General features: G+C 40.9%; 1 protein-coding gene across 1 annotated transcript in view; it reads right to left on the bottom strand.

Annotated features, from left to right (window-relative positions):
• LOC309333203 (cullin-4B-like) overlaps nucleotides 1-12,233 on the bottom strand; it is a 230,131-nt gene that overhangs the window by 211,790 nt on the left and 6,108 nt on the right. Inside the window, exons 4-8 of the mRNA XM_081846606.1 lie at nucleotides 9,840-9,943; nucleotides 6,851-6,920; nucleotides 3,898-3,971; nucleotides 1,044-1,206; nucleotides 858-947 (exon numbers count right to left, since the gene is read on the bottom strand). Coding sequence (XP_081702732.1) covers nucleotides 858-947; nucleotides 1,044-1,206; nucleotides 3,898-3,971; nucleotides 6,851-6,920; nucleotides 9,840-9,943 — 501 coding nt within the window. The remainder of the gene's footprint in view (nucleotides 1-857; nucleotides 948-1,043; nucleotides 1,207-3,897; nucleotides 3,972-6,850; nucleotides 6,921-9,839; nucleotides 9,944-12,233) is intronic.

Below are 12,233 nucleotides of genomic sequence, written 5' to 3'. Positions count from 1 at the left end.
TTGACCCTTACTGGACTCCCTGCATGACAGGCAAGAGTCGGATATAATCGGGTCAATTCCAATGCCTAAGCCAATACCGCTCACATTCTGTAACCAATAAAAGGTAAATGTAAAGGGACCCGTGACCATTAGGTCCAGTCATGACCGACTCTGGGGTTGCGGCGCTCATCTTGCTTTATTGGCTGAGGGAGCCGGCGTACAGCTTCCAGGTCATGTGGCCAGCATGACTAAGGCGCTTCTGGCGAATCAGAGCAGCGCACGGAAACACCGTTTACCTTCCCACCGGAGCAGTACCTATTTATCTACTTGCACTGACGTGCTTTCGAATTGCTAGGTTGACAGGAGCAGGGACCGAGCAACGGGAGCTCACCCCATCGCGGGGATTCGAACCGCCAACCTTCTGATCGGAAAGTCCTAGGCTCTGTGGTTTAACCCACAGCGCCACCCACGCCCTTCTGTAACCAATAAAGTTGTGACCTAAATTTGCCCAATAACATTATCCTAATATCTGTGTCCTAGTGTCTTATTCATCAATGAGGGGGTCGTCTCGGGGTCTCAACACGCAACTAGGGCTGGAGGCGGGATTTTCTCCTCCTGAGCCAAGAGTAGAGGGGCTGGCTTAATAGACTACAGTATAGTGTAAGCATAATTTTATAAGCACTGAGAAACAAAAAAATGTGTGACTCACTTTATTGTGCTATTCGCTTTATTGTGGTGGTGTGGAACTGAACCCACAATATATCTGAGTTATGCCTGTATCAGCAGGGCAAAACACATCATGGGAGCTCCTGTTCTGCCCTCATAATCAAGAGATTAATATCCTCATGGTGCCCATGAACAGTAAGGTAATAAAATACCTCTCTCTCTTGCATAAGCCTCTGTCCTTCTGCTGCATATAAGCGATTCGTTTCTTCTAAGAATCTGTGCTCAAAAGAATCCTGATAAATCTGGGGAAAACAGAAATGAGTCATTTCCTTAGGATGCTTTCATAGTTTCCTTTGAAATATTATACAGGTTAAACATGGTGGGGATCCCTGACTCACCTGAAGATCTGAAAGCATGCTGAGGAGGCTGCGAAGCAGGCTCCTGTCAATAGCCTCACCATTTCTCTCTCGCTTAGTCAACAGAAGAATGCCATCAATGGTCTTGTTTTGGACTTTCTGATCGCTAATTATATGTGTCCTAAACAATTCTAGCCCCATATCCCTGAAAATAAAGAAATAATGATAAAGAATCAAAGTTCAACACAGGGAGGCAGCATATTGGATGCCTTTGCATCCATTTATTCAGGACTGATCAGGTGTTACTTTCTGAATACTGTGTAAGAAAAAGTAAGTTCCTGGCTCTTTTGTGCACACATGACCTGACCTGATTATCATGCCTTCTCATATTGGGTTCAGCAACTTGTGTCTGGCCAGGCTTCAGTCATTAATTATGCAGACTTTTAACTGATCTACACAAATGTCCATAGCAAGCTCTTACTAGAGGGAACAATCTTATTTGCACATTTTCCTGAGAACCCCAAAATGTGTGTAAATCCAGTTAAGGGGCATCTATATATGTATTCATATAAATTGAAATTTGGATAAATACATAAACACTAGGAACTATTCCAAGGTTAAATTGTGAATGGGCTTTAAAAGATTTAAAAAACAGTTGGTTGGGGGAGAAAACAACAGGAGTCCTCCCGGAACTTAATACTAGTAGCAAATTCAAGTTTAATGCAAGCAATAGGGTTGGAACACAACTTAGTTTGTTCCTTCCATGAGTGGTATGATAAACTGAGGTCCAGCCCATTGTGTACCACTTCTAGAGATACTGCACTGGTAAAACAAGGCTCTAAACCAAACTCTAACACAGAGTGTTCCTGTAAAACTCATTGTGGAAAAGATTTTAAATAAATACATAGACAATATGCAGAGTGCTGAGGGCATTACCCAAAGATCTGCATTTTGTTAAGCATACATAATTACAAAGTAAAAAACAACAACAGTCAATTGTTTCAGATTTACAGCATTCTACACTGGCATCACCTGTTTTAAAATCTCAGACTAAACTGCTATTTGTTTTTGTCCATGGCCCTGTTTATACTTCATAAAGGTAAAAGTACCCCTGACCATTAGGTCCAATTGCGGATGACTCTGGGGTTGCAGCGCTCATCTTGCTCTATAGGCTGAGGGAACAGATGTTTGTCCGCAGACAGCTTCCAGGTCATGTGGCCAGCATGACTAAGCTGCTTCTGGCGAATCAGAGCAGCACACGGAAACGCCTTTTACCTTCCCGCCGAAGCGATACCTATTTATCTACTTGCACTTTGACATGCTTTCAAACTGCTAGGTTGGCAGGAGCTGGGACCGAGCAACAGGAGCTCACCCCATCGCGGGGATTCAAAACATAATTAATGGTTGATTGTGAACACCTAAATCTTGATTGTTTTGTTCCTGGCTGGCTGTAAGTGCGCAGAGGAAACAAACCACAATTCCTTTCTTAGCATTATACCTGAACCAGAGATTATGGTTTGTTTTGCTCAAACAAACCATGTTTGAGAAGTCAATAACAAAAGGCACAACACTGACTGTGGTTTGTTTCTCTCCACTGCTAGCAGAGAAATATGAAGCAAGTGTAATTGGCTCATTCGTGACAAATGTGTGGTGTGTGGCTTATTCTTATATATGAACATGGTGTCTGAAGACAGAGACAGTTTTGCCAAGCTGGTTCTTGATGGCTCAGTCATTCCCAACATGTAGCACTGCTGCCATTCTTGGTCTCCAATCAATATACACAATGACCTCCTTCACTGCCATGGAGATTCTCTATACTTTCCAGATCTGAGCTTCTTGGTTTAGCTTAACTTTATCTTGAAAGTACCACACCCACATCCCTTATGAAAATCTGGGGGTGAGACAGCAAAGAAAACACATAAACCAGCCATGTTGCAAAGATTCTCTATTCTCTGTCAGTTTGTCATCTATCAGAATGAAAGGGAATAATTTAAGAAGAGCCTGCTGAATCAGGCCCATAACCCATCTAGCCCAGCATCCTGTTCCCACAGTGGCCAACCAGATGCCTGCGGGAATCCCGCAAGCAGGATTCAAGCACAAGAGCATTCTTCTCTCCTCTCGTTTCCAGCAACTGGTATTCAGAAGCATTGCTGCCTCCAACTGTGGCGATAGAGCATACCCATTGTGGCTAGTAGCCATTGATAGCCCTCTCCTCCATGAATTTGTCTACTCCTCTTTTAAAGTCATCCAAGTTGGGGGCCATCACTACTTCCTGAGGGAACAAGTTCCATAGTTTAACTAACAACATTCAGCTTCATTGGATGTCCATGAGTTCTAGTGTTACGAGGAAGATAAACTTCTCCCTATCCACTTTCTCCATGTCATGCATAATTTTATAAATTTCTATCATGTCACCTCCTACTTGCTTTTTCTCTAAACTAAGAAGTCCCAAATGCTACAACCTTTATTCATAGGGGAGACACTCCATCCCCTTTAATCATTTTCTGAACTTTTCCCAACTCCATAATATCATTTTTGAGGTGAGGCAACCAGAATTGTACACAGTATTCCAACTGTGGTCACCCCACAGATTTGTATAAAGGTATTATGATACTGGCAGTTTTATTTTCAATTCCTTTCCTGATGATCCCTAGCATGTAATTTGCCTTTTTCCACAACTGCCGCATAATGAGTAGACATCTACTGATACTTGAGGGGACTCCATTTTTTCCTTCTTTCCATTCAGAGAACTGTTCAATTATTCTTATTTTTTGCTTCCTGCAACTTAACCAATTCCTGATCCCCAAGAGGACCACTCCTCTTATTCCTTGACTGAATACATATTTTAACAGAGCATCTAAAAGTCTAACATCAATACTTCTCTTTTCTTCCTCACCAAATTGATGGCAGCGTTGAATTTTGAAGAACATATGTTCGATCCAGGAACAAAAAGATACTTCTAATCATTATCTGCAAGGGAGGAGGGAAAACAAAAATCAAGCCATAAACACATTGACCAGTTTTAAATGCTATGTCTACCATTATGTATCCATCTCAATATCATTCTTGTGCCCCAATCCTAAATATGCTTACTTGGAAGGAAAGGCCACCAATTTTAACGGGACTTGCTTCCAAATAGGCCTGCTTACTGACTGCAACTTTAGAAAGTCAAGTATATGAACTGACCACCTCCTCCCTCTTGCTCTATTCATGTTCTTTAAGATGAATGGTGCACATCCTCTTAATTGCCCCATCAATGTGTATGCTTCCATAACCAGGTCAGGTTAAGAGACAATAGCTGCCCCACTTCCCTTCACCAGGAGAAACTTCATTCCCTCCACATACTGAGATGTGGATAAATTTTAATCTATTTCTTCATATGATATCTTAATGAAATGCTTCTTCAATATGCTTTTATGGCATTGCCTTTTTAAGCTGCTGAGATCCGTCCCAATAAAGGTTCTCTTAATAAGACTGAAATATGCTGCATAACTCCTAGGGGTTCTATGTTCCCTGGCTGTATAACAGAGTCTGTATTCTAAGTCACACAAACTGTCTCTAAGAGTTGCAAAATGAATGCCCAGCCACCAGGTCACAAAAGCAATACAACAAAAAATAAGTCTTAAATACAAATTGCAAGCATCATTACCTGACACTGGTACAAAACAAAAAGTTGTATTTGCCTAAATATCAGTGAGCAGAAAGCTTCTGTGTGTCAGTATTGTAATGTCTCATTCTCACATTGCATAATGTTGTTGGTTGCTTTTAATTACTTAATTGATGTATGAGTATGGGAACTATTTAAATGTCTCCTCCCTCTCTCTGCTCTCTGCTCCTCTGCTGAAAAAGAGGGATGTGAGAGTTGTCTTGCTGTTTTGTTATTTGCTTTATAAATAAAACCTTTGATGTTACTATTCCAACCACAGTTGCTTCTGCTGCATTCTGCTGTAAAGGACTGAGTTTACTACAGTGATACCTCGGGTTACATATGCTTCAGGTTACATACAGGTTAAACTCAGAAAATTAGAATATTGTGGAAAAGTTCATTTATTTCAGTAATTCAACTTAAAAGGTGAAACTAATATATGAGATAGACTCATGACATACAAAGCGAGATATGTCAAGCCTTTATTTGTTATAATTGTGATATTATGGGGTACAGCTGATACAAACCCCAAATAAGCAATCTCAGAAAATAAGAATATTGTGAAAAGGTGCAGTAGCTATTCAATCCATAACACCTGCAATGGGTTCAGTAGGAAGCACAATCATGGGGAAGGCTGCTGACCTGACAGTTGTGCAGAAAGCCATCATTGAGACCCTCCATAAGGAGGGAAAGCCTCAAACAGTAATTGCAGAAGAAGTTGGATGTTCCCAAAGTGCTGTATCAAAGAACATTAATGGAAAGTTATGCGGAAGTGAAAAGTGTGGAAGAAAAAGGTGCACAAGAAGCAGGGATGACCACAGCCTAGAGAGGATTGTCCGGAAAAGACCATTCAAACGTGTTGGGGACTTTCACAAGGAGTGGACTGAGGCTGGAGTTAGTGCATCAAGAGCTACCACACACAGACGGATCCTGGAGATGGGATTCAAATGTCGTATTCCTCTTGTCAAGCCAGTCCTGAACAAGAAACGACGTCAGAAGCATCTTGCCTGGGCTAAAGAAAAAAAAGAACTGGTCTGTTGCTCAGTGGTCTCAAGTCCTCTTTTCTGATGAGAGCAGCTTTTGCATCTCATTTGGAAACTAAGGACCCAGAGTCTGGAGGAAGAATGGGGAGGCACACAATGCCAGATGCTTGAAGTCCAGTGTGAAGTGTTGATTTGGGGAGCCATGCCATCAGCTGGCGTTGGTCCACTGTGCTTCATTAAGTCCAGGGTCAACGCAGCCGTCTACCAGGAGATTTTTGGAGCACTTCATGCTTCCTTCTGCAGACGAGCTTTATGGGGATGCTGACTTCATTTTCCAGCAGGACTTTGGCACCTGCCCACACTGCCAAAAGTACCAAAACCTGGTTCAGTGCCCATGGGATTACTGTGCTTGATTGGCCAGCAAACTCGCCTGACCTGAACCCCATAGAGAATCTATGGGACATTGCCAAGAGAAAGATGAGAGACATGAGACCGAGCAATGCAGAAGAGCTGAAGGCTGCTATTGAAGCATCCTGGTCTTCCATAATACCTCAGCAGTGCCACAGGCTGATCGCATCCATGCCACGCCGCATTGAGGCAGTAATTGATGCAAAAGGGGCCCAAACAAAGTACTGAGTACATATGCATGCTTCTACTTTTCATAGGTCCAATATTGCTCTATTTGCAGTCCTTGTTTTGCTGATTTCATTTAATATTCTAATTTTCTGAGATTGGTAATTTGGGGTTTTCATCAGCTGTACGCCATAACATCACAACTATAACAAATAAAGGCTTGACATATCTCGCTTTGCATGTCATGAGTCTATCTCATATATTAGTTTCACCTTTTAAGTTGAATTACTGAAATAAATGAACTTTTCCACGATATTCTAATTTTCCGAGTTTCACCTGTACGCTTCAGGTTACAGACTTCACTAACCCAGAAATATTACCTCGGGTTAAGAACTTTGCTTCAGGATGAGAACAGAAATCGTGCAGCGGCGGCACAGTGGCAGCAGGAGGCCCCATTAGCTAAAGTGGTACTTCAGGTTAAGAACAGTTTCAGGTTAAGAACAGACCTCCAGAACGAATTAAGTTCTTAACCCGAGGTACCACTGTATCTGCAAATGGGCGTTTAATCTAGGTGCATCTGGTGGTCTGGTGCGTCTTATAGAGCGAAAAATACGGTAAATATTATTTGAAAGAAAAATAAGCCTTACCATTTGTCTACAGTGGTCTTGCCAACATTTGTCTATTTTCTTGAGAAAAAGAACACTGTCCAATGAATCCATGAGGAAGAAGTTAAGAATATTTAACACAATAATTAAGATAACACCAACACCTGATGATACTGTTCTTCTGCATCATTGCTAGAAAATTCATTTTGAAACAAAAGAAACCGTCAAACCCTATTTTAAAGCCTTTGTTAGTTTAGGATATGGCTATGCAAAAGATGTTCACCTAAAAACAGCTAAAAGCATAGAGACCAGAACAATTACCCCACAATTCAAATCTAAAGGTGTACTATGTTGGTGGCACGTTGCCACTAAAATCAGTAGTAGAGTCATGAAATAAGTTAGCTAATCTTCCAAGTTATTTGTTAAAAATTGATGTTAATACCCATAATTTATTCAAAACTTTGTAATCCTGCAATATTGTAAGCATGTGCACAGCCTCAGGGTTATGAACATCAAATCCTGCCTCGCTTGCTCCTTATTGTTTCAAAAGTCCTTGTATTAGAGCCCAAACAGACTTTTAAGACCCATCCTACAGTTTAACAGGGGAGATGCTCAGATGGAAAGAGAGAGACACTGATGTGTGCATCTCTCTGGATTTCAGCCATTATAAAAATGAAGGTCAAAGAGGCTCTTTAGATACTGAAAAGTCAAGGCTTCCTGGAGCTTTTGGCTGAACACAACCCCAATACTACAAATTCCTATATTTTAAAACTTCAGGGAACATGTCTTTATGAAGCTTGGGGGTATGCAGCTTGGGGGTACTTCCAGATACATTGCTGTCACTGGAGGTTCAGGTGGCCTTGGTGGTACAGACTGCCTTCCATCAGCTGAACCCAGCTGAACCCCTATCTAGACAGGGATAGCCTAATTTCTGTTGTCTATGCTCTGGTAACATCTAGGTTAGATTGCTATAACATGTTATATGTAGGGCTGCCTCTGAAGACAGTTCAGAAACTTCAGCTGGTGCAGAATTCAGTGACCAGTTTGCTCACCGGGGCAAGACAGTTTGAGCATATAATGCCAATCCTGGCCCAACCGCCAATCCGTTTCCAGGCCCAATTCAAAGCGCTGGTTTTGACCTATAAGCCTGAAATGGCTAAGGACCACAATACATCAAGGACCGCTTCTCCCCATATGAACCGACTCAGATCATCTGTGGCCCGTTTTTGAGTTCCTGCTTCTTGTGTTGCCACCCTCCAGGCAATGGGACTTTTCCATGGTGGTTCCCCATTTGTGGAATGGTCTCCCCATATCTTTAAGTGCCAGGCAAAAACACTGCTTTTCAACAAGGTATTTGGCTGTTAAACAAACTATGGGATCTCAATGTAGTCCAGCAAGGCCAAAATTGTCATTTATTTTATTTGAAATTTCAAACACTCATAATTCAAAAATGGGATGAGATATAAAAATTAACATTTTAGATTTAAACTTAGTTCTGATCGTTATCGTTCAACAAGTGTACAAAATTTTAAGAAAATTGGACATGATGTAAAAAAAAATCATTAAAAAAATGGACCACTTGATATGGAATGACCCTGTTATGCATTTTGTGCTTTTATGTTGCAAACTGTCCTGTGATCTTTGGATGAAGGGTGATAAGTAAATTAAATAGATAAATAAAAACAATAATGTTAATAATAATAGAGGTTCGCATAGTACCAGTAAAAAACAACAAGAACCCAAACACACACACTGCGTGTATAGAGTGACATGCATGTTTCTCTGAATTGGGACTTATATTGGTAGGAAAATTATTACAAGAACATGCTGTATAGAAGGCTGCAGAGTGGCTTGTTACCAAAAGTAGATCTGTCTCCTGTTGAAACATTAAAACAAACAATTTGAATATTAATCTCTTCAAGCTTCCTTTGTTTAACCCCTATTTCAAGCAACTGTAATGTATAGTAGTGGGTGGCATTGCCAGTATCTCAGATAATAAGGTTAACTAGGGTTGCCATATGTCCGGATTTTTCAGGCTTAAAATTTATGTCTGGGCAGAATTTTAGAATGTGGCAAAATGTCTGGGGTTTTTTGTCAACATCCTCCAAGCCTCGTCCCTTGGAGTGCGAGCACTCTCTTGCCCATCCCGTCCCTAGGCGTGCCAGCCTGTGTGTTTGTGTGCATGTGAGTGGGGAAGGGGGAGGGGGAGAGGGAGGGGGAAAGAGCAGTAGGAAGGGTAACCGAGAGACAGTCAGCCACCTCTCAGCACCCGACTGTGGCATCACTTCCCAATCAAAGCCCCCTAGGACAAAATCAGTAGCAGCCTTTCTCTCTCGGGCTCTGTCCCCTCCCTCCCCAGGCACACGTCCTCCACAATCCCCTTCCCCTTCCTAATAATAATAATAACTTTTATTTATACCCTGCCCTCCCTGGCCAGAGCCAGGCTCAGGGCGGCTAACACCAGTAAAATTACAGTAAAAACTTAAGGGGGGGAACCAATTTAAAATACAGGTTAAAATGCAATTTAAAATGCAGCCTCATCAAAACCATAAGGGGAGGGAAACATAAGGGTCAGACTGAGTCCAAACCAAAGGCCAGGCGGAACAGCTCTGTCTTGCAGGCCCTGCGGAAAGATGTCAAGTCCCGCAGGGCCCTAGTCTCTTGTGACAGAGCGTTCCACCAAGTCGGGGCCAGTACTGAAAAGGTCCTAACCCTAGTTGAGACCAATCTAACCACTTTGCGACCTGGGACCTTCAAAATGTTGTCATTTGTGGACCTGAAGGTCCTCCGCGGGGCATACCAGGAGAGGCGGTCCCGTAGGTACGTGGGTCCAATGAGCCTTGTGCTACCCCTTTTCAAGGGCCCAGAGTTACATCAGTTATGACACAACCAGCATAAGAATTCACAAGTAATGACTTTGAATGGTTCTTAATCCATGCGATTCTCATATTGCATTTTACAGGACTTCAAAGTGACACACTGAGTGGTGAAACTCTTTTCAGCCACGTTACTTACTACTCAAAAAGGATATTCTCTTAACTGATGGATCTGTGCTTTGATATGGTCTTCACAAATCTGTCTTAATTGCTTGTACAAATTTTCAGAAATCTTATATGAGCAGAGATTTTCAACAGCCTAAAAAAAGAAAAGGATATATGAAAGTAATCCACAAACATTTGCAGAACTCCACCTGCAATATATAGCTTTTTATTTACACATCAGCTCTCAAAAGAACACAAGCTGAAATTATTTCTTCCAGGTGAGTTTAAAAAAAACAGACCTACCTGATGTGGGGGCATCACCAGACAATTACAATATCAAAGTTAAGAGTTGTATTCAACACTAGTCCTACTCAGAGCAGACCTCCCGAAGTTAACGGATTTGGCTTAGTTTCAGGAATTTCAATGGGTGTGTTCTGAGTAGGACTTAGTTGACTATCACCCTGTGTCAGCAAATGTCTTTACAATATCACCACTAAAAATTATACAGACCTAACATGAAATACAAACAGTAACAAAGAAATATAACAGGTTTTGAGTTTACAGAACTGTTTGTAGTCAATGAAATATATACTTGAGGCACTGATCTAGAGAAGTACAATCACAAGTAACATAATTTCAAACCATAGCAAAATATCCCTTGTTATTGACCACTATCCTGAAAATTCTGAGCACATGGGGTGTGATCCAGATATGTTTTTGAGTAAATACAAGGCACTGCTACTTGCATAAATGGAGGAACATGCTCCTCTGATTTTTCCACTGCCTACACCTTGGTTGCAGCTTTCAACACTACTTCTGATGCCATTACAAAGCAGAGTGATAGCTTGCTGTTGCATGATAGAATTAATGTTTTGAAAGAATTCTGAATGAATAGTAATAAATTTTATTTATAATGAATTTATATTTATATTTATTTATATTTATTTATATTATTTATAATGAATTTATTACGTTCACAGACCAGCATAAGCAAAACATCTAAATAAATAGCATAACTGTATCTCTAAGAGGATAATTATTAAATTAATTGGGAGCAAGGACCAAATGTAGATTAAAACATATACATAGAATACTTGATTAAGCATAGATAATGGATGAATAAAAACCAATAAGGAAAATTTAAGAGAGATCAGTTAAAAAAGAACAGCTGTATGGGATGGGGCTTCAGAAGTGTGGATATAACAATATGGGCCTTCTATTTAGGTCTGATTAGTAACATAGACCATCCTTCGGCGAATATCTATCATGGCGGTGCAAAATCTGGCGACGAAATATGTCACTTCTGGTCTTTCGTCCTGTAGTAATAGGGAGATGTAGTGTTGTTCTGAATGCCCAGGGAACTTACATAGGATGGGCTGGATAAACCTGGCTCAAATGTCTATGTAATACTGGCAATGAAGAAGGGCATGCTCCGTTGTTTCCTGCTGCCCACAGCCACATGGGCATTTCCTCTCGTCATATGGTATCTTCCTATAACGGCCTTCCTGTACTGCTGAGAGGGCCTGACAACAGGTCAAGGTGAAAGCCCTTGGTTGTTTTGGTATTTCAAGATTAGCTATGTATGGCATTTGGGAAGTTGAGTATCTTCTGGTTTCGCTAATTAAAAATTTGGGGGACCTGGTTAGGTCTGCCTGCCGTTCTATGTCTACCACACGCTGTTTAATAATGTTTTTGCTTGTTCGTTCCCCATGCTAAGTAAGAACTGTGGATTGAATCCTAGAGTTGTTATTATATTATCCACTGCTCGTTTCCATATCAAGTGGAAATCATCTTTGATAGTCAAGGAAGCAAGGCCGCTCAGAAGGGAGGCTAGTCTCAGCCAATAATTAAGAGTGGCAAGCCGCATTCTGGCCTTGATTCTTATGATTCTTTTAAAAATGTGTTCCAAAGCAGAGTGATAGCTTGCTGTTGCATGATAGAATTAACGCTTTGAACGAATTCTTGTTAGTACTTCATTTCATTTAGTGTGACAGCACCAACACTGTGGAACTCCCTGCCTATTGATATCAGGCAGGTGCCTTCACTGTATTTTTTCCAGTGCCTGCTGAAGACATTACTATTTAAACAAGCCTACCGAGATGTTTAGAAAGCTTGTTTTAGTTTGAATTTGGTATAGCCTACTCTATTATGGTTTGAACTTTCTGTATGTTTTAAATTATGGTTGCAATTTTTTAGTGATAATTTTATTATTTTATCTTTTCTGTAAACCTCTTTGAAAAAACACAGTAAGCAACTTAAGTTCCATATTGTTAGCAATACTGTAACTTGGATTCTACTCCTGGCAACTTTATTTTCTAGCTGTTTCCAGTTACTGATGCATACCCCTTAACTATCTGAAGAACAAGCCAAGATTAGTGTACTAATTTTCATTCCCATTAGCATCACAAGTTGAGTGCTGCACAGCTTGGTAAACACCAAGAAGG

This window comes from Podarcis erhardii (genome assembly GCF_964252035.2).
Source record: "Podarcis erhardii genome assembly, chromosome: W".
Taxonomy (NCBI): domain Eukaryota; kingdom Metazoa; phylum Chordata; class Lepidosauria; order Squamata; family Lacertidae; genus Podarcis; species Podarcis erhardii.
The sequence above is the reverse complement of the archived record's forward strand: the minus strand, read 5'-3'. Positions and strand labels throughout refer to the sequence as shown.